At 51.8% G+C, this 20072-nt stretch overlaps 7 protein-coding genes across 7 annotated transcripts; 3 read left to right on the top strand and 4 right to left on the bottom strand.

The window, feature by feature from the left end:
* Positions 1–18: 18 nt before the first annotated feature.
* PV07_02366 (uncharacterized protein) lies at positions 19–1306 on the top strand. The gene has a single exon (XM_016388969.1). The coding sequence runs from the start codon at positions 104–106 to the stop codon at positions 428–430; it is 327 nt and encodes a 108-aa protein (XP_016255897.1). The 5' UTR covers positions 19–103; the 3' UTR covers positions 431–1306.
* PV07_02365 (uncharacterized protein) lies at positions 416–3670 on the bottom strand. The gene is made up of 2 exons (XM_016388968.1): positions 610–3670; positions 416–552 (listed from the first exon to the last, which is right to left on the bottom strand). The coding sequence occupies exons 1-2, from the start codon at positions 3594–3596 to the stop codon at positions 486–488; spliced, it is 3054 nt and encodes a 1017-aa protein (XP_016255896.1). The 5' UTR covers positions 3597–3670; the 3' UTR covers positions 416–485.
* Positions 3671–3943: 273 nt separating this feature from the next.
* Positions 3944–4662, bottom strand: PV07_02364 (uncharacterized protein). Its single transcript, XM_016388967.1, has one exon. The coding sequence runs from the start codon at positions 4551–4553 to the stop codon at positions 4146–4148; it is 408 nt and encodes a 135-aa protein (XP_016255895.1). The 5' UTR covers positions 4554–4662; the 3' UTR covers positions 3944–4145.
* Positions 4663–4713: 51 nt separating this feature from the next.
* PV07_02363 (methylthioribulose-1-phosphate dehydratase) lies at positions 4714–5842 on the bottom strand. Its single transcript, XM_016388966.1, has 3 exons — positions 5706–5842; positions 5147–5648; positions 4714–5096 (listed from the first exon to the last, which is right to left on the bottom strand). The coding sequence occupies exons 1-3, from the start codon at positions 5800–5802 to the stop codon at positions 4979–4981; spliced, it is 717 nt and encodes a 238-aa protein (XP_016255894.1). The 5' UTR covers positions 5803–5842; the 3' UTR covers positions 4714–4978.
* Positions 5843–5980: 138 nt separating this feature from the next.
* PV07_02362 (uncharacterized protein) lies at positions 5981–8409 on the top strand. Its single transcript, XM_016388965.1, has 4 exons — positions 5981–6281; positions 6337–6750; positions 6799–7452; positions 7504–8409. Exons 1-4 carry the CDS (start codon positions 6162–6164, stop codon positions 8029–8031), a joined length of 1716 nt encoding a protein of 571 aa, XP_016255893.1. The 5' UTR covers positions 5981–6161; the 3' UTR covers positions 8032–8409.
* Positions 8334–10725, bottom strand: PV07_02361 (methylmalonate-semialdehyde dehydrogenase (acylating)). The gene is made up of 2 exons (XM_016388964.1): positions 9287–10725; positions 8334–9233 (listed from the first exon to the last, which is right to left on the bottom strand). The coding sequence occupies exons 1-2, from the start codon at positions 10574–10576 to the stop codon at positions 8817–8819; spliced, it is 1707 nt and encodes a 568-aa protein (XP_016255892.1). The 5' UTR covers positions 10577–10725; the 3' UTR covers positions 8334–8816.
* A 5989-nt stretch (positions 10726–16714) lies between these two features.
* On the top strand, positions 16715–19319 carry PV07_02360 (uncharacterized protein; the record flags this gene model as incomplete). Its single annotated transcript, XM_016388963.1, has 9 exons — positions 16715–16770; positions 16834–16956; positions 17004–17119; positions 17166–17372; positions 17426–17970; positions 18018–18291; positions 18341–18516; positions 18576–18759; positions 18824–19319. 9 exons carry the CDS (start codon positions 16715–16717, stop codon positions 19315–19317), a joined length of 2175 nt encoding a protein of 724 aa, XP_016255891.1. The 3' UTR covers positions 19318–19319.
* Between the last annotated feature and the right edge of the window lie 753 nt (positions 19320–20072).

Below are 20072 nucleotides of genomic sequence, written 5' to 3'. Positions count from 1 at the left end.
CCCAGTCCTTCCGACCCCCGCTGTTCTAACCCTCTCATTTTGTTTAAACACACCCAGCCCTCCCCATCTTCTACTATTGCCAGTCGACCAGCAATACTGAATCATGCCGAACACCTCAGATCATTCCACGGTCCTATCTGCTACTTACAACTCGCCTTCTGGTTCAAAACAGTTCAGATACGAGATCTTAGCACCACAAATCAAGGAGGACGGATCGCTCAATACCGGAGCCCAAACGAAGTACGTGTCCGAACTACGGTCGTCAAGCAAGAAGCTACAGGAGGATATCAATAAATTCCTGACTGAGAAAATGGAGGAAGACAAGAAACAAACTGGACAGGGCAGCGAGGATGGCACATCCAAGCAGAAGACGAAGGATGAATTAGAAGAAGAGAACTACGGCGAGGAGAATCAACAGGATGAGACATGAGAACAGAAATCGCTCATGGGTATCATAAAATCACTAGCTTATGGACATCACTCCGTTAGACCACCTTGGCCGCAATCTCACTTTGCTTGCGCACTGCACATCCGAGGTGCACGACGGAATTGCTGTCTCGAATGTCAGCGCACAACCAGAAAGACAACGGGGAGAGGTGACAAACTTACTCCGGAAACACACTGATCACGCTGCCACCAAGTCGCTTATAGCAGACACCACAAACTCGATCCTCATCGATCCTCACTTTTCTCCCTCGACCGCCTGACTGGGCACCCTCCCCAAGGAGCAAAGCGGCCTGAACTCGAACGGCGTCCACCTTTCTCAACCCAGAGACTATCATCGACTCGTTCATGATAGTATTGGCATTCCGTATTCTTCCACGGAAGTAAAATTCTAGCTCTTTCACCAGCAAGTCTTCAGGGATCAACTCCAACGTCGAACTTGCCGGCAGCCTGGGTCCGTGTCGGGCCATCAACTCAATGGCTGGTCCGAATAATGCCTGCTCCCCTTTCGGCGGATTCAGGTAGAGGTTTAGGAGGATATGATAGATTGATGGCTCTTCATCGACGGGGTCGGTCGTTGAAGGTCTCTTACGAGAAGCCAACTTGCTGGAGTATTTGCCGGTTGTCTCCAGATGCGTTTGATTGCAATATTCCTCCGCTTTGCCAGGGTTGTGTAATCTAAAGACATAGATTTCCAGAGCTTGCTTGTGGTTGCCCATCTTACTAAAGACGATGGCCCGTGCTTCATAGAACGTTGGATCATCGCGAGGGAGTAATCCCAGGGTTTTTGCGGGTGAGTACTGATCAGATGTCCTCAGCAATGTTAGGAATTTATCAAGCAGATCGTCTCGGTTCGGTGCGGTCGAGTCCTTCAAGCGCTCAAGATAGAGCGTGGCCAGGCGTTGGTGCAGTTCAGGGGTTAGATCGTCCAGTTCGTCCACCACGTGTTCAAGATACCGCAACGCTAGGTCTATGTCGATTGACTCGAGAAATGCGAGAACTTTCTCACGCGGAAGTGACTCTGCGTTCTCCGTGTCGCCCAAAAAGATCTCCATCGCCATTTCTGGATCCGTCTCCAGTGGCCACCTGGCAAACTCTAGTATCATATCAATCAGATCCGGCCCCAGGTTTTGAAGGTATGAGACCGTCCTTGCTGGTCCATGCAGCTGTGGATCGATGTCTTCGGTCTTCTCGGTTTGCCCAAACTTTTTCAGTCTCTCCAATGCTTGTCGGTGCAATCGTTTCCCATATAGAAACTCGATCAGATCATTGTACCGTTCCGTCTCTTCCAACTTCGCCATTACAACCTCAGGATCGCAGAAGTTGGGTATCCGGAACAGTGACCCAGCGAGCGAGGGTGTGGCGTACATATGAGCGCGGAAAAGGGTGGTGTCAACGAGTTTGGCCACATCCAGCAGTTTGTCGGCAAGGTCAACGTCATCTAGCGTAGGCAGTCCAAGAAGATGTTCTGTGATCTGCCGGATATCCTCGGATTGGGCTGCGATTTGGACTTCAGATAGACTGCGTACTGTCTGGTCCGGGTTGAAGAATCGTTGTAGGCGGCGGCGGACGTCGGCAAGGAATGCCTGGAGCTCTCGGGCAGCGGTTTTGAGTTCTTTTTCCGAAAGGCCTTCACCTCCTGTGCGATCTGCGGTTTTCATGCTCTGTATGCTTGCTGTATCAGCCTCTGAGGGAATGGCCTTTGTCTTTTTCGTAGGACTAGAGGCAACGTCTGACTTTCTAGGCGATTTCCGAGGGCTTTCGTCGGCCTTTGGCTCCGTTTCGCTTCCCACGGCAGCACCGCGTTCCTCATCCGCAAGGTCACCTGCAATGACTGCGGGATATAGCTTTATCACCCGTTCAGGAGGTGCAGAGACCTCACCGAACAGGTCAAGCGCGTCTCTGAATTTCTTTTCATCGAAAAGGCGCTGGGCCTTCTGCATTTTGATCTCCCGCAAGCGCCCAGCTTTGTTTTTGATGAGGGTCTCTTCTATCATCTCCAACAAACTGATTGCCTCATCTAGTTGACTGGCTTCGACCAAAGCATCAATTTGGGCATTATAATTCAACCCCTGCATCCTCCAGACGATGCGCTCACTGGCGACCAGAAATCCTTTCCCTTGATGGGCAAGACTGATGTTCGGGTTCGGGACCTGAAGTAATACCGCACCAGGAAGATCAATTGATTGAAGTAAAGTGAGCGTTTGGGGGTTGCGGACTTCCAGTACGCCTTTTGTAGCTTCCTGCAAAGCGAGGAGGTAAGGGTATGAATACCCGACGGCATGCGGAGCCGTGCGCCACGGAACCTGACGTCGAGGTATTGGATCTCCGTTGCGGTCGATGAAGAGGGTGTTGACATCTTTTGCCAGCAGCATTTCGTTTTCTCCGAGTCCCGTTGCAAGTGGTGCCGGGACTATCGACCCCATGCCGATATAGCTCATTGTACCTCCCAATCTACTGCTTTCTTGGCCAGAACCACCACCAATACTACCAGGGCCAATAATGTCCTTCACCTCGTGAGATTCAACGTCGACAAGGACATAGTTTGCACTCAGCCCAGCAATAACTTTCGTACCCGTTGCCCAGGTCAAGCATTTGATGCTGTGTGACAACGCAACCTCAGCAGCATCGCCGTCGAGCTCTCCATCGTGCCATGTCCAGATAAGCAACCTTCTCTTGACCGCAACTGCTAACCTGCTGACCAGGGTAGGCACACCAGTTGAGGAATCCTTGACAATGTTGCTTGTGGCGGCAAAGGTGCTAGCTCCTTTAGTTTTTGTGAGTTGTTCATTGAGTTCGTAGGTGCCCAGGTCATGAATTGAGACAAGACCGTTGCTCAGAGATATCAGGATGTTGGCTTCGCGGAAAACAGCTAGTTGTTCGATCTTGTACCTCGAAAACTTCTCGTACTCCCGAAGCAGTTCAGAAGGCTTAGGCGTCGCGGTTTGCCTTTCGGTAGTGGCCCTATGCTCTTCATGATCGTCGTCAGAATCAGTAGGACGCGACGGAGGACTTTTGATTCTGTAAATGCGGAGTGCGCCCGTGTTGAGGCCAACAAGCAGCTGGTCGCTGTGAGACAATATCGACTCGATCTTTGACTTGTCGCGCTGCTTCAGCTCGACAATGGGCTGAGCCGTGAATGCTGAGAGCATGGATAAACGGATCTAGCGTCCAGCGCAAGACGCTTTCCTGGCAGATGAACCAAAGTGGTCGAGACAGGGCACAGTCGCAAAGAGCGAGGGAAGTCAACATGCGCGGAGAAGGGGGGATTCCGATTGGCGGCTGAGCTAGTCTTAGGCAATACGTCATTCGCTCTCTCCCACGAGGCTACGGTACAAGGCTGGCAAAAAGCCGTCAATTTCCATCACTCAACGCAGATGTCGAACAGTAACAGACTTGACACGCCTGTACCAGCGTTCCTGACGGCCGCTTCGAAAGAATATCGCTAATATTGGTGTTGCATTTCTAGAAACACAAATGGACACGTGAAGATGCAAGCTAACATGCGACAAAGTCCAATTTATTCAGTTGCCTGTCCCAAAGGTCGAAAAGCACGCCAATTTCTGTGCGAACGGGTTCAGCCAATGTAAATTTATCGAAGCACAGAGCTGCAAAGATAGCCATAACATGTCCACTATATTCCTCGGCAATCGGAGAAAATGGCACTTCGAAGCACAATATAAGGAATGTTGTAGCCATGGTCAGTTGTTGCTTTCCGAATCGTTACTCTTCCGAGCATGTTCGTCTTCATCTTCCTCCACCAGTCGGAGGGTTTCCTCAATCATGGCCATATCCGCGTCCAAGTTCGCCATGATGTCGTCCAAGTCGCCCAAACTCTGGACCTCCTTGTTGGTTTTGTCAAGCAGCTTCTGTAGAGAATCGTTCTCTTTGGCCAGGCTTTTTGTCTCCTTCCGCACGTCGTCCTCCTGTTTTGTTAGAGCCTTTGCATTGGAATGGATGTTCTTTGCGCGAGCGTGCAGCTCGGCATCAATGCTGGCTCCCACAGCGTTCAGCGAAGCCGTAAATGCATCTTTTGCCTCTTGTGTACGCTGGGCCGATGATGCTGACGGCCTTTGCGACTCGGATGCTACTGACGCTGCCGTGGACATGGTTTCAGAGTCGTCTTGACGAACTCTGGGTTGCAGCTACCGGGTTCGAAGGGTTGATCGCCCACAGCGCGCGGGTTGCTTCGAGATTTGAGTGAGCTGCGGCAGATGGATTGACGGTTTGGAGAAGAGTTCGGAGACGAAGTCGCGAATAATAATATTCCCCTACTTCCCTTCTAGGACTTCTGAAAGTGGCAAAACCCTAAGGACGAATTGGAACCATCTGTAGTCTATTCGATACCTGGTATCCACGTGGAACCAGGATATTATTTATCATCGTCCACTTCTTCGTTACAACCACCAAAGAGTCTAATGGATCAAAATCTATCATCGTAGCGAGTTAACTGGGGAATGCCTTCGCAATATCTCCAAGGGTGTTGAATATGCCAACTCAGCAAATTATCCAGCCATTACACTGCGCTCACCCGTCATCCTCTCAGCATCCATGGCAAACCTAGCTTGTGCATTTCCACAGCGAGCTGGAAAAGGTAATCCAAACTCTCGCATTGCGTTTTGGCTTTGGCAACGTTGTCGCCCCAAACGTATCTGAAGCGAAATCAGTGACCTCTTGGTCTCATTCGGTCAACGGTACTCACATTCCGTGTCGTCTCACTAGGACGGCGTATGTATCCGGGTGTTGCTCCATAGCTTTCTCCAAGCTCTCTGTTAAATCCTCCTCAAAAGGAGTATTCTCAATGATTGGTATCCGCAACGTGTCATGAAAACCAAGCATGCCTTTCCCTGGACCTTTGGGAATACCTTTGATCTGCTCAATGTCGCTGATCTCGAAACAGGCCTCCTTGCCATGAAATTTCTCGACAAGCAGAGTGACCAAAACAGCCCATTGGGAATGTGTATGGATACAGCAGCCGGCACCACGTTCAAACGCTGCCAGGAACAACGGCGTACATGCCGATGGCTTCAGATCTAGAGGCTTTCGGATGTATTGTCGTGCAGATGGAGGGTACTTGGGAGTCGGATATGTAAGGACAAATATGTTCTCAGGCTTCATAAGCTCTTTCTGTACACCGGATGGGGCGATGTAGACGTGTTCATCCTTGCGGATACTTGTGCCGCCTCCAGTTCCAGTGACCCATCCTTGAAAGGGAGTCAGTTTCTGCGGCCCAAGGAGACCGCCTACCGTCTACAACCTACCGAGGGAATAGAACTGTTTGCAGAGTCGGGGGATCAGATTTGCGGGGTGATCCGGATCATCAGACTGGACGAGATGGTCATTGGTTTGGTCGGCCATCGAGACAGTAGTGGAATATCGTGGGAGAGCAGTCAGAGGCAACAGGAAAGAATGGAAAAGAAACTGAATGAAATTTCAATGGAGCTGACGAGTGCTGACACGTGATCCCCCGCCTTTTGGGGCTAATTATTTGCGTAGGAGCTTCACCGATCTGAGTGACATTTGAAATGCCCCTTGTGGAGTCCACCTCGTAAAGGACACCTTGCTTTGATCCCTCGAGCAGACCTGAAATATAACCACGACTAGGAGTGGGACCTGCTCTTGTCAACCTTCTTCTCCTCCATTCTCTTCTGTGCCTGGTCTGTTTCTTATACCTCTTGTCAATTGATTGTCGCTTGCCTCAGTGTTTGTGGCCCAGCATGCGGTTCAACGCAGCAATCGCCCCGGCCCTCTATGCATCGGCTCTCCTTGCCGGCACAACATTCGCCCAAGAGGAGGCAGAGACGTTAACGAGTGCCGTTGAGCGGCCTACCTTTACTGTAAGCTGGTGTTGTTTGCCAGTAGCTATTTACATTCCGCTAACCCGGCAACTAGCCCACAAGTCTTAAGGCGCCCTTCCTAGAACAGTTCACCGAGGATTGGGACACAAGATGGACTCCTTCACATGCCAAAAAGCAAGATTCCAAGAGTGACGAAGATTGGGCATACGTCGGTGAATGGGCGGTCGAGGAACCGACTGTCCTCCCGGGCATCGTCGGCGACAAAGGCTTGGTTGTGAAGAACGCAGCTGCTCATCATGCCATTTCAGCCAAGTTCCCTTCTGTTATCAATAACAAGGGCAAGACTCTTGTCGTTCAATATGAGGTCAAGCTTCAGAACGGCCTCGAGTGTGGTGGCGCGTACATGAAATTGCTCCGCGAGAACAAGGAGCTGCACGCCGAGGAATTCTCCAATGCCTCTCCCTATGTGATCATGTTTGGTCCCGACAAGTGTGGAGCTACCAACAAGGTGAGTGCGCCGGCTGATTCCTTGATATCAATCTGACGACTGTCCCAGGTTCACTTCATCTTCCAGCACAAGAACCCCAAGACTGGCGAATATGAGGAAAAACACCTCAAGAGTCCTCCCCAGGCCAAGACTGGCAAGATGACCACCCTCTATACTCTCATCGTCAAGCCAGATAATACTTTCGAGATGTTGATCGACAACAAGTCTGCCAAGAATGGGAGCCTTTTGGAGGATTTCTCTCCCGCAGTCAACCCTTCAAAGGAAATTGACGATCCAAAGGACAAGAAGCCTGATGACTGGGTGGAACAAGCCCGCATTCCCGACCCTGACGCTGTCAAGCCTGAAGATTGGGATGAGGATCAACCTTACGAGGTGGTCGACGAGGAAGCTGAGAAACCCGACGACTGGCTCGAGGATGAACCTGCAACGATTCCTGACCCAGAGGCCGAGAAACCAGAAGATTGGGATGACGAGGAAGACGGTGATTGGATTCCCCCTCAAGTGCCCAACCCCAAGTGCGAAGAAGTGTCTGGCTGCGGTAAATGGGAACCTCCGATGAAGAAGAATCCTTTTTACAAGGGCAAGTGGACTGCGCCATTCATCGACAACCCCGCCTACAAGGGCCCGTGGGCACCACGCAAGATCCCCAACCCGGACTACTTTGAGGACAAGACTCCTTCCAACTTCGAGCCTATTGGAGCGGTAAGTTTTTATTCGTGATCCATTAGAGCAGTAGTTAATCTTTCCTGGCAGATTGGCTTCGAAATTTGGACCATGCAGTCCGACATCACTTTTGACAACATCTACATTGGTCATTCGATTGAAGATGCCGCAGCTTTCCGCGCCGAAACTTACGATGTCAAGCGACCCATCGAGGAAGCCGAAGATGCGAAGAGCAGGCCCACGCCCGAAGATCTTCCCAAGTCGCCCTCCGACCTCAAATTCATGGATGACCCAGTCACTTTTGTCAAAGAAAAACTCGACCTCTTCATCACCTTGGCCAAGAAGGACCCGGTTGAAGCCATCAAGTTCATGCCCGAGGTTGCAGGCGGAATTGGCGGCGCTTTGGCATTGGTGATCGCTATCATCGTTGGTCTCTCAAGCATGGGCGGGTCAGCCCCCGTTCCCAGCAAGGAGGACGTCAAGAAGGCGGCGCAGAAGGCGAAGGATACTGCCACCGAGGTCAAGGAGAAGGTGCAGGATTCTGCCGCCAGTGGTGCTGAGACGACGAAGGCCGAGGCTAGCAAGAGAGTTACTCGATCGAGCGGTAACTCTGAATAGAATCGTGCTAGCAGGCAAACTCGACCTTCCGACTGGATGGTGTGCGACTCGACAATGTCGTTACTGGACTTGGGATTGATCCACATGGGTTCAGGCACAAAAGGAGTCAATTTGAGGCGGACGGCCAGAAAAATACAATACATTGTCAACCAGGATGAAATTCTGAAGGAGGTTTCTGCCGGGAAATGTTTTAATGTACATCAGCTCAAAGCCTACCAGATCAAGGGTATCATGCCTGCTTGGTGGCGACGCCGCAGGCACCGTGACCACTGGTGGGAGGGAGGTCTATGAGATTATGCAGCATCAAAGTTCTGATTGTTTAATGTTCTGTTACAAAACTGGCTCGCGATGACTGTCCGCTAGTCCTTTTGAGATTTGTTCCATCCGTAAGTCGCAGAGCTTCGCTGACAATATCGCCAGCTTCCATACCTATGATACTACTCCAAAAGGTGGGCGTTGAGGTTGTGTGGTACTTGAGCCGATCCCAGAAACTAAGTAGGTACATTCTCGCATTCTGTGATTTCACAATTTCGCCCAAAGTCCGTCTTCCGCAAAGTTCCCGGCTCGACCTGTACCGTGTGTTGTTGCTTCTCGTTCAAAGTCCTGCCCCCGAGATTTTGTCCCATGATGGTGATCAATTTGTTATATACCTTGTCCGTCCGACGCGGCGTTTGTTTCAAAATACAACGACCTCCTTTGCCAAATCTTCCCCTTGTCTCCTTGTCCCCTTGGATCTCAACACCACTCACAGTCCTCCTCCGTCTCTTTCATCCACCTATGCTCCCTTAAGAGTGGGTCGGCATAGCAACCTGCTTCTCTGTCGCCAGCGCATCCTCGGCCCTCCACAGACTCGTCACTGTCTTCCACTGGGTGTAGAACCTGATGCCGTCCTTGCCGTAGAAGTTCGCGAGCCCTGTTCCGGCCACGCTCTTCTTGTTACCGGTGAAACTGAACATTGGGAGGGGAACGGGGATAGGGACGTTGATTCCGATCTGGCCCGCCTCGAGTTCCTTTTGGAATAGTGAGGCGGTAGGACCGGAACGCGTGAAGACGGCGGCGCCGTTGCCGTAGGGGTTGGAGTTGATCAAATCAATGGCCTCCTCAGTCGTGGACACGTTCAAACAGACCAGGACAGGGCCAAAGATCTCTTCCGTGTAGCACTTCATATGCGGCTTAACGTTGGCAATGATGGTTGGGCCGACCTAGCACAAATCAGTAAACGTCTTCATGGATTGGGAGAGCAGCTTGGACTTACCCAGTTGCCGTTGGGATACTTGGCTGGGTGTTGCCCTCTTCCATCAAGCAAGATGGTTGCACCCTCGTCCTGCGCGCTCTGGATCAAGTCCTCCACGCGCTTCTTGCTCTGTGGGCTGATCAAGGGGCCGAGGTCGGCATCCGGTTCGAATCCACCGTTGATGGTGAGCGCCTTTGCGCGCTCGGCAAGCTCTGGCAACCAGTCCTTCGTCTCACCCACCATTACGAGCGTGCTAAGAGCCATGCACCGTTGTCCCGCGGCACCGAAGGCGGCGCCGGCAATGGCGTTCAGTGCATGATTCTTGTTGCAGTCCGGAAGCACAGCAGCATGGTTCTTCGCCCCCAAATTGGCCTGGACACGCTTTCCTTGGGCGCAACCCCGAGTGTAGATATATTCACCGGCTCGGTTCGAGCCGACGAAGGAAATCGCCTTGATGGCCGGTTCATCGATGATGAAGTCGACCGTCTTGGCCGCGCCATGAACGATGTTAACCACTCCATCAGGGAATCCGGCTTCTTTGCACAATTCAGCAAGTATCATTGCAGCACCGGGGTCACGCTCGCTGGGCTTGAGGATCAAGCAGTTACCTGTCACGGTAGCAACAGGAATGCTCCAGAGCGGGATCATGGCCGGGAAGTTGAAGGGGCAGATGGCTGCCACCACACCCAGGGGTTCGCGGTATGAACGGGTCTCCATATCTTTTGCCACTTCAATGACTTCGCCGGTCAATTGGGTGGTGATCCCGCAGGCAGTCTCGCAGACTTGCAAGCCACGAAGAACGTCGCCTTTCGCATCCGCAAATGTCTTGCCCTGTTCAAGGGTGATGGAGGCGGCCAGCCGGTCCATATTCTGGCGAATCAAATGGGTCAACTTGAAGATGATTTGCTGCTTGGATATGATGGATGTTGCTCGCCATTGCGGGAAGGCTTTCTCCGCAGACGCGACGGCCGCCTTCAATTCGGCATCGGTGGATTGAGGCACTCGAGTGACGAGGTTGTTGGTGGCAGGATCATGGAGGTCGATCCATTGCGAGGTTTGAGACGGGACGAACTGGTTGTCGATGAAGTTGTGCGTGTCGATAACGTTGGCAATCTGTTCGTGAGAGGTAGGATAGTCGGCGACGGCGGTACTGGTGGCGGCAAGATGGCGGGTGGTGGCATGAAGTCGACGCCTGGCAATCTGCTCGTTTGGCGACATTCTGAGAGACGTCGAGATCTGGGGTGCTGATGCGGTGGCCCGTCGAGCTGTCAATGCGGGGACAGCACGTAGGAGGGACCGACGAGCGGCCATTGCTGCCAGAAATGGGGGAGGGGGAACGAAGGACAGATTGGGAACCTAGCGCAGCTCGTGTCGCCCACAGGTTGAACAAGTCGATGCTGGTGCAAAAAGGGCAGCAAATTAATAAAGGGAGGGGGCCATGGTGGAAGAGCAAGCAGCCCTTACAAATTGCGGAGAAGCTCGCCAAAGAACGAGAAATTGCCGTGTCCGAGGTCCAGTGCCGGGCGGGCAATGGCGAGTTGCGATTGGCGGGGCTGGCGGAGCGCGGGGGAGAAGGCCGAGTGCAGGGGGCGGACAGGGGCGGGCTACAACGGCCTTCTCCCACTGCCATCCAACCACAGTCCATGCCTCCGAGGTATGTGGTCACTGGTCACGGGCAATACGCGTTCGAGCATCAACGAGAGATTACATTGCGGCATTGACATGGCCATATCTATGTCAACTTCAACACTGAAGCAATTACACTTTTGCTTTCTCGGACCTTCCTCCTCGATCTCAGCAGTTGCTCGGGTAGAGGACAGTCTCGAGAGGGTGGTACTCTTCCTTCAGGGTTCGCGGAGCCGTGAAGCGCATCAACATGTTTGCACTGCCGGCCTTGTCGTTGGTACCGCTGCCTCGCGCTCCTCCAAACGACTGTTGGCCAATGACGGCGCCAGTTGTCTTGCAGTTGACGTAGAAGTTCCCAGCAGCATAGCGGAGCCTGTTTTCGGCTTGTCGGACCGCTTCCGTGTCGGTGGCGAAGATGGACCCAGTTAGCGCAAAGCCGCCACCCTGTTGGTCGATCTTGGTCAAGAGTGAGTCAAAGTCCTCATCGCGGTAGACATGGGCAATCAGGACGGGGCCAAAGAGCTCTTGATCAAAGAGAGGATGGTCCACTGCCTTTGCAGAGTAAACCGTCGGTTCTATGAAGAACCCTTTGCTGTCGTCGTACTTCCCCCCAGCCACAAGCTTCAGCCGACTGTCTTTGTTAGCAGCATCGATGACCTTGGTGATCTTATCAAAGGCGGCTCGGTGGATGACAGGCCCAGTAAAGCTTTCAAAGTCCTCGGGTGGGCCGACTTTGACCTGTCTCAGCTCCTGCTTCAACTCGGAGAAAAACTGTTCAGCACGGCTTTCGGGAATATAGATTCGCGAGCAAGCCGAGCACTTTTGGCCCGCGTATTCGAAAGAGGCACGGATCGTGTGCTTCACCGCATTGCTGATGTCGGCAGAGCGGTGGATCAAGTGAAAGTTCTTGCCCGATGTCTCTGCGACCAGTCGTGGAAAGTCGCGATATTTTCTTTCCCTCACGCCGTCCGCTATCTTGCCATACAGGCTACGGAACACGTCTGATGACCCTGTGAAGTTAATGGCAGACAGTTCCGGGTGTGCAAGGGCCACTCTGGTGATCATCTCAGCATCGCCACCAACAAACTGGACGACATTCGGTGGGAGGCCTGCCTCGCGAAGAATCTTGTATACCAGGTAGCTTGCATATACGTTGGAAGGAGAAGGCTTCCAAAGAACAACGTTCCCAAGGAGAGAGGGTCCAGACACGAGGTTTCCGCCAATGGCTGTGAAGTTGAAGGGCGAGATGGCATACACAAAGCCTTCCAGTGGACGCCAATCGGTGCGGCTAGATTGTCCGTCAGTGTGCCGTCCGTCCGCAGTTTTCACATGGGGCGGTGGTACAACTCACCCTGCTTGCCCGCGCTCATTCAGCGTAGGTTGCCTGGAGTAGATCTCTTCGGCAAATGCGACATTGAAACGGAAAAAGTCGGCCAGCTCCGCAGCAGCATCAATTTCGGCCTGCCAGGCATTTTTCCCTTGCCCGAGCATCGTTGCTGCCATCAACTCGAATCTGTATTTTCCAGAGACCAGTTCGGCTGCTCTGAGATAAACAGCTGCCCGATCGACAAAGGGCGTGTCCTGCCAAGCTGCCTTGGCCTTTAGCGCTGCCTCGATGGCGGCTGATACATCTGCCTCTGTTGTCGGAGTGTATTTGGCAAAGACTGACGAAATCTCCGAAGGCATATATGTCTCTGAATCCGATGAGCTAGGTTGGGTTGTTTCCTCCTGTCCTTTTTTAATCGACGGTACACGGACTGGAAGTTTGTGCCGCAGATCCTGGACCGCCACAATCAACTTTTCTCGCTCTGGGGATGACGGAGCATAATGTAGCTGACTAGATGTTAGCTTAACGCGAAAGCTGTGTATCGACCATGAACCCTTACATTTGGCTCATTGAATGGCTTCGGGGTTTTGTAGGTCCCAGCCGTGGACAGCAGCCTTCTCCTTACAGATGTACGCGGGGAGAAAACACGTGCTTGACTGAGTCCAAGAACTGCCTGGCGACAAGGAGCACTTGGGCCAACTGTGTGCGTCAGCATCCCTGAGAAAAGTGCTCGTGTAAAGAAAATCTCAAGACGGAAGATTTGTTATAGAAGTGCTTTTTGAGAATCTGTGGCAGAGTACGTCCTCTTTTGGGGGGACAGAGTTGAATATGTACAATTTGATTTGACAAGGTATTGCTAACCAACAACATCCGCCCTCAAATCTCAAACGGCGCTGTGGCCGAGCTGGGCTAGAGGAGATCGGGAGTGTCATTGATACTCTGTTGACACCCTGCTAGGGACCACTGTCATCCGCGGATGCCAACTCACTCGGAGAAGTAGCATACTACTACTCTTCATGATCCAGTTCTCGGAAAGGAGGGAGAGAATACGGATCGGGTTTGAGAACCCCATGCGTTCGAAGGGCGCAGTCCTCGGAACTCATACCGTTCAGGCAAAGTGGAATAGGTCCATATCAACCCGTGTCGGGAAGGCTGCCGTAGCGGCGCTGGTGTTTGCGCCACATGTCGATCAGGCTGAGCTGGGACCAGGCCACCAAGGCCACACGTTCAATCTCCTGTCCGACAGACTCCGATTGCCTTGTGCAAGTTCCCCGGATTTCCCCATTCCATGCCTACTCACAGTGTCGGGGCTTGATCCATCAGACGTACGGTAACGTTTGAGGAGCCCCAGCCGGCGAACTATCGCGAACCTTTCTCGCTGGGTATTCCTCAAAAAAGTTGAAACAACTATTTCTGTTCGAAACAAATGCTTCATAAACCCGCTCTCCTTTACTCTATACAGAAAGGACACATTTTGAAAAGCCGTAGGAGGCCAGACACGAATATCCCGTCTTTCTAACTACGACAGCCATGATCGTGTTAGTTGCGATGTACGAGTAGAAAAGGCATGGAAAGGCATGGAAAGGCCGAGGTGGAACGAATTGGATCCAAATCTAAGAAAATCTAAAGGCAATCGAGCAATCACGTCCCACATCATACGCTCCATAACCACGCGACAGTCTATCCCCTACTCATACCCACAACCTTAAGTGCCGATACTAAGAGTTTCCGGCTACCACAACTGCACATAGGTTAGAAACCTCCTCCACTTGCTCATCTTGTAATATTCATCGAGCTGGTTAATCTCCTCGATGCTCAGCGTCCTTCGACCAGTCTTGCAGTCCGCAACTTTTGCGTCTCGCCACGGAGTCTTGAAAATGAGCTTGTACCCAATTGTGAACCCTGCAATGACGAGGACTCCAATCATAAATTCGAAGAAGTTGTAAGCGGTGAAACCAGCGCCACCCTGCCAACCGCATTTAGCATTGATTTTGTACAGAGCGCAGAAACTCAATGTCAAGGTTCGACCTCCAAAGGAACAACAAAGGAAATGCTACTTACGACGGGGTCGATACCGGCGGCAATGCAGCAGCCGAGCAAGAGAAGTGAGATCGTCATCAGCCATCCTGGAGCCAGGGGCCATAAACTAGATTTCCACGCATAGACCTCTTTGAAGAGAGGATCGTTTTGTGCCTTCAAAGCGCAGTGGAATCGCCAATTTGTGAACGCAATGATGATCCAGTTTGAAAAGTAGGAGGCGCTGGTGATCGAGATCAACCAGTTCAACGCCGTAAGACCGCCAGCTGTCGACGGATTAGCTTTGTGCTTGCGCTGACAATAACAAAGCAGGGGTCCTCACAGCTCAACTGAATATAGCCCAGAAACACTGCCGTGATGCAGGTAATGAGCAGAGCCCATCTCGGGCGGCCCTTGGAATCCACTCGCGCCAGACGCTCAGGGATTAATTTCTGGTGTGCCATAGTCCTAAGGATCCTCGACGAGATGTAGACGCTCTCAGCAGCAATCGCAAGGACGCCGCACATCATGCCTGCATTGAGGAGGGACGCAATGCCGGGAATGCCCGAATTTTGGATGGCAATGACGAACGGTGAGGCTGCGACACCCGATCCACCAAGCAGCCGTGGATCATTGGAAGGCACCAGGATGGTGATGAAAACGATACTTATCATGTAGATGAAGTTCACTCGGAATGGCACGAGTTTCGTTGCGTGGGCCATGGAGAACCGAGGGCTTTTAGCTTCACCGCCGATGATGCCAATGAAGACCTGGTCGCCAACCGCCCATGTGGCCAGTAAAGCGGCATTGGCAAACCCCTGAACTTATGAGCCAAAATCAATGTTCGAGTAGGCGAATCCAACTTACTGCGAATCCATTCAAGAAGGGCGGGTGTTCTGTCCATGTCTCCCCGTGATGGATGTATCCATTTGGTCCAGCACCAAGTGTAAGAGCCAATGACAAAGTTATGATAAGGAGGAAGAGGAATATTTTTATGAGAGAGGTGACGTATTCGAACCAGGCGAAAACGGTATTGGGAAGGAGGAATATCACCATGCATGCGACAAGGAATATCGTGACTGGAAAGGATAGAGTTAGCAAGTTCACAAATTGGTGAAGGAGACGTAGAGGTTCTTACTCGTTGCCGCTTGAGGGAAAGATCCTTCGGCCCAGAATTGGATCAAGACATTGAAGAAGCCGGCTTCGGCAGCTACAATAGCAGTCCAACCTGTTTTGTATCAGTAAAGTGTGAACTCTGCCTCGTTGATCCACATACCTAGCCACTCTGCGAAGCCAGCACCGAACGCCAGCGCAGGGTCAACCCATCGATCAGCATAGTCGATGTAATTACCAGAAACCGGGAAAGCAATCGTCATCTCTGACAGTGACTGCAAGACGGCCCAGACACAGCTGCAGACCATCAAGTACGCGATCACCATATTTCCAGGGCCACCGGTAGCCAAAGCCTTCCCAGTTGCGATGAAGAGACCGCTACCGATATTGGATCCGAGGGAGATTATCTTAACATCACCGGGTCAGCACGACAAATGCCATCCAGAGCTGGAATGTACGCACATGAACTTGACGGGGAGTGAATGAGCGATGGAATTGGCCATTTCGATCTTCCCCTAGTTCAATCAAGGTGGCCTCTTCAACGCTGTTCACGGGCTGTAGATTCTTCCCCTCTTTCTGGACTATCTTCTCGTCGACATGTTTAAGGTCTGCTGAGTCTGTGAAGGACATCTTCACGATGAGAAGGAAGACGGTGGGTACAAAATAAGGTGGAATCTATTACTGTGTGGCCTGCAGTACAAGAAGAGAACTGTGGAGAGACCTGGAGGTCAGGGCGCTATCTTATAGATCTACACTTTGCAAACGAAAGCTGGATATCTACGATTGCATGGATGATATCGATCGAGCGTAGCCTTTAGAGGAGTTGGTTGTTGCTCGTGTTCGATGCTAGGCTGATCCTATCGATGACTCCACCCCCGCGGCGGAAATCCTTGTTTGAGAACCTCCGGCTTGAGATAAGGAGAGGTCCAGAATCTAGGATTCAGAGGATGGGTAGTAGCTCCTGCTCTTCAAAGCAAACGCTGATACGGATCTAGGGGCTGGCCGAGTTGGATGACCGGACCCCTGCCCGATGGCATGTTGCAAAGGACTCTCCAGTCTTACGACAGTCGGCTTAGGTGAGTATCTAATCATTGATACGAACTTTGCACGATTGCTAGTGGATGGTCGCGATAAGTGCAGAGTCGGGCTTTTTGACGGGGCTCGCCGGGTTGATTGCTTTCCAAATGAGGTTAGTGGAGTCAGACTTCCATGCAACATCGGAAACTGTCCCGAGTGCTGATACCCCGCTTGACCGGCCCGAAGTTTCTTGCCGCTCCATACTAACCAGCTACCAAGCTGATTTATCACCTCACCGAAGAAGCGGCAGGCATTGCCGGTGTTCTGGAAGTCCTCGTCACTCAGCAGCAATGGAGCTCGCCGCGACAGACAATCAGAGCAGCGCAAAGAAACGTGCGCCAAAAGCGTGAGCCGTGCTCCGTCCCCAGGCTACTCCAAGGCTGTGGCTGCTAACTTCTTGCTTTGACAGTTGTCGACGCTGCCGTCGCCAGAAGATTAGATGCACGGGATCACGTCCTTGTGAAGCATGCGCCAAGAGAAAGTTGACATGTCACTTTGACGATCACGCTCAAAAGATTCTCGTGACAAGAGGGTAAGTGCTAGAGCATCACGATCCCAACATTAGCTAAGGATTCCTAGTTATATAAACGACCTCGAGAAGCGCGTAGCCTCCTTTGAGCGACAAAGCCGAGGCGATATAGGAGCCCCAGGTATCTCGGATGAACAAGCAACTCCTGAAGAGACTCTAGAGCCCGGTAAGACGTTACGATTATCCCTGTCAACCCGTCTGACCACGGCAAGAGGAGAACGACGAAGACGACAACATCAGCGATAGTGTTGGTAGGCAAAATCTAAGCGCCACATACCAACCAGAAGCCTCGTATCCTCAGTCACCATCGAGACCCCCAGAGGAGCCTCGTTCTCTCCGGGGTTCTCCAGGCGCATCCCTCATGAATCCTCTTGTGCTTGGCTTTCCCAGCTACTTTCCCGACACAAGTGGCAGGCCCAGTAAGTCCTATAATGTATTGCCAGGCTGAAATCTACTGACTCATTTCTCCTAGTCTACTTAGGGACATCGTCCAACTGGTCATTCGGGCGAAGAGTCCTTGCGATGACCCACGAGAGAGTCATGCGGGCGCCTCTTCCTCCGGACAATCTGCTCTTCGAGGGTAAATCCTACGATTTAGGGTGGGATGGAAAGAGGAACACTTCACTAGAGTCTCCATCTGAGGACCCTGCACTTCCATCGGCCGATTTTGCCATGTACCTCATCAACGCCGTCAAGTTCCACTGCGGTCAGCTTTTCCATCTTTTTGAGGAGGACAAGTTTATGCAACAATTCTCCCAGTTCCACGAAAATCCGACTCAAGCACCGTCTAGTCTTTGGTTCATCCACTACCTTCTGATCCTTGCCTTTGGGAAGGCATTTGTGGTCCAGAGCAGCAAAGGTCGAAAGCCTCCGGGGGCGGAGCTTTTCGTCCATGCAATGAAGCTTATGCCAGATCTTGCCTTCTACAGTGCTGATCCCATCGAGGCGATACAAGTCCTATGCTGCGCCGCTCTTTATTTACAATGTCTCGATTTCCGTGGGGCCGCTTATCGCATTGTGCGACTTTCCTTGATATTCGATTCTACTATGCTAACGCACCCCAGATTGGCCAAGCTCTCCGCATGGCCTTGGAGAATGGAATGCATACAGAAATGCGCAGTCAGCAAGTGGATAGTGATTTGGCGCAAAGATATCGGAAAGTCTGGTGGACAGTCTATATTCTTGACCGTCAGATGTCGTCCCTCATGGGTGTACCGATGGGGATTGCAGACGAATCGATAAGTGCAGAGTTACCAACTTTCTCCGGTCAGCCTCAAAGGTCAACGGCGATGAATATTCAGATAAACCTCTCCAAAGTGTTGGCACAAATCCTTAACAGTAAGTGGGTTCCAGGTTATTTCCGGCATATGGTGCTGACAGCAAGCAGCTGTGTATGGAGCCGAGGGCCGGCTAGACAAACGATTCCTGACTGTCGCCAAAGACGCCTTGAAAAGCGTTGCAAATGTTACAGACCAATTGAACAGCTCCTTTGAGTTTCTGGGAAACGGCTCAAAGACCAGCATTTCAAGGCTTTCTGCATATCTGCATCTGCTGTACCATCAAGTAAGTGAAGCAAGATGAAGTCCCTGTGGATAATTTTCGGACATTTGACGATAACCCAGTGCATTGTTCTTACGACGAGACCGATACTGTACACATTTCTTCAATCGAAGCTCCGTCAATCGAATATAAACCTGGTCGAACTGCTTCAATCGGGAAGTGTTCGGACTTTATTGCAAATGTGTATTGAGTCAGCTCAGCAGATGATCACGATTCTTTCCGCTCTACAAGACCATAGTCTTCTCGGTCAGTGTGCCAACAACTTGGATGGTTTCATATGGCACATCAGCCTACTGACATTATCCAATAGAAAGCTTCCTCCCTTTTGATCTAGATGCCACATTTACCTCGGCGATAGCGCTTTTGATGGCGGCAACCGTGGATTCCTCTCTGGTCAAAGACTGCTCGCCTTGGTTGCAGCGGTCACATGCAGTTTTTGACGAGATGATTTCTCGCGGCAATAGAGTTGCTCGAATGATCAAATCCGAGCTCCAACAGCTGGAAAACATCCTTAATCGACTTTCCTCGAATGAGGAGAATCAGCCTGTCATCTTCACTCGGCCCTCAAGCCTTCGTGGCTCTCTGTCCCAGGATGACCGTCATTTTCGCACTGCTGCAGCTCAACCTTCGCTGATACCGCTCGCCCCTCCACCCTATACAGCCTCGTCGCAGCCCACTAATAATGACTTCCCCATGGACGAACTTAGCTGGCAGGATGGAATCACAGCAGAGCAGCTTTTGAACTTTGCGGACTCGATGGATCTCAGTGCTCTGGATTGGTTGTCTGCGGAAGCTGAACAGTAATTTCTAGTGTTTTGGAGACAAGAACATAGGTACAAATCTTGACTTCCATGACTAGGAATATATCCGATGCTTCGCGGTCTCTAAGCCGTGAGGTGTTACTGGGCCATGTGAAGCCCGATCTCTGCCGCACATAGATGATACCAGATGATCAGCAAATTTACTTTCCCGAGTCTTGTAGGATACTGGTACGCTCCTAGCCATCCAGAGTCGTCGGGCAGCAACCGCTAGATGCATCAGCTAAAGCCAGATCCGCTATTATCCCCGTTTGCACGTACATCCACCCTCGGGAGCGTATCCGACCTTTTCCTGCTCCGAGGAGTGGAATAGGGAGAGACATTCCCTCTATAAAACCATACCATGCTGAATCATTGAAAGGCTCGCGATGGAAATCATTGTTACTGGGACTCTGATTGCATACCATGGCCCTTCAGCAGGCACAAATTCACAGTGACCAGCCAGATACAAAGGGCTACCCGACCGCTCCGCAAGCGGGCTGCTACGTGCCTGCAGTGACGTTCTTCGATCCCGAGACGGATCGACTGTGTCTCGATGCCCAAGCCAAGTATTATTCCTATCTGACAACCACGGGCCTCACCGGGCTTGTCATACTAGGCACCAACGCAGAGACATTCCTGTTGACGCGCGAGGAGCGGATGACTTTGCTCCAGCTGGCACGAAGATCTGTTCCGGACGGATATCCCATCATTGCCGGAGCGAGCGGCCATTCCACCGCGCAGGTGCTCGAATTCATTACA

The sequence above is a fragment of the Cladophialophora immunda genome, assembly GCF_000835495.1.
Source record: "Cladophialophora immunda strain CBS 83496 unplaced genomic scaffold supercont1.1, whole genome shotgun sequence".
NCBI lineage: Eukaryota > Fungi > Ascomycota > Eurotiomycetes > Chaetothyriales > Herpotrichiellaceae > Cladophialophora > Cladophialophora immunda.
Note: the sequence above shows the minus strand (reverse complement) of the source record. Positions and strands in the feature narration are given on the sequence as shown.

Bases quoted from the DNA above. Each gene is read 5' to 3' on its own strand.
- PV07_02366 (XM_016388969.1), top strand. From the start codon at position 104: ATGCCGAACACCTCAGATCATTCCACGGTCCTATCTGCTACTTACAAC.
- PV07_02365 (XM_016388968.1), bottom strand. From the start codon at position 3,596: ATGCTCTCAGCATTCACGGCTCAGCCCATTGTCGAGCTGAAGCAGCGC. The intron at 553-609 runs GTAAGTTTGTCA...CATTCGAGACAG, and splicing joins GTGATCAGTGTGTTTCCGGA to CAATTCCGTCGTGCACCTCG.
- PV07_02364 (XM_016388967.1), bottom strand. From the start codon at position 4,553: ATGTCCACGGCAGCGTCAGTAGCATCCGAGTCGCAAAGGCCGTCAGCA.
- PV07_02363 (XM_016388966.1), bottom strand. From the start codon at position 5,802: ATGGCCGACCAAACCAATGACCATCTCGTCCAGTCTGATGATCCGGAT. The intron at 5,649-5,705 runs GTAGGTTGTAGA...CTCCCTTTCAAG, and splicing joins CAAACAGTTCTATTCCCTCG to GATGGGTCACTGGAACTGGA. The intron at 5,097-5,146 runs GTGAGTACCGTT...ATTTCGCTTCAG, and splicing joins CTAGTGAGACGACACGGAAT to ATACGTTTGGGGCGACAACG.
- PV07_02362 (XM_016388965.1), top strand. From the start codon at position 6,162: ATGCGGTTCAACGCAGCAATCGCCCCGGCCCTCTATGCATCGGCTCTC. The intron at 6,751-6,798 runs GTGAGTGCGCCG...CGACTGTCCCAG, and splicing joins AGTGTGGAGCTACCAACAAG to GTTCACTTCATCTTCCAGCA. The intron at 7,453-7,503 runs GTAAGTTTTTAT...CTTTCCTGGCAG, and splicing joins ACTTCGAGCCTATTGGAGCG to ATTGGCTTCGAAATTTGGAC.
- PV07_02361 (XM_016388964.1), bottom strand. From the start codon at position 10,576: ATGGCCGCTCGTCGGTCCCTCCTACGTGCTGTCCCCGCATTGACAGCT. The intron at 9,234-9,286 runs GTAAGTCCAAGC...GATTTGTGCTAG, and splicing joins AGTATCCCAACGGCAACTGG to GTCGGCCCAACCATCATTGC.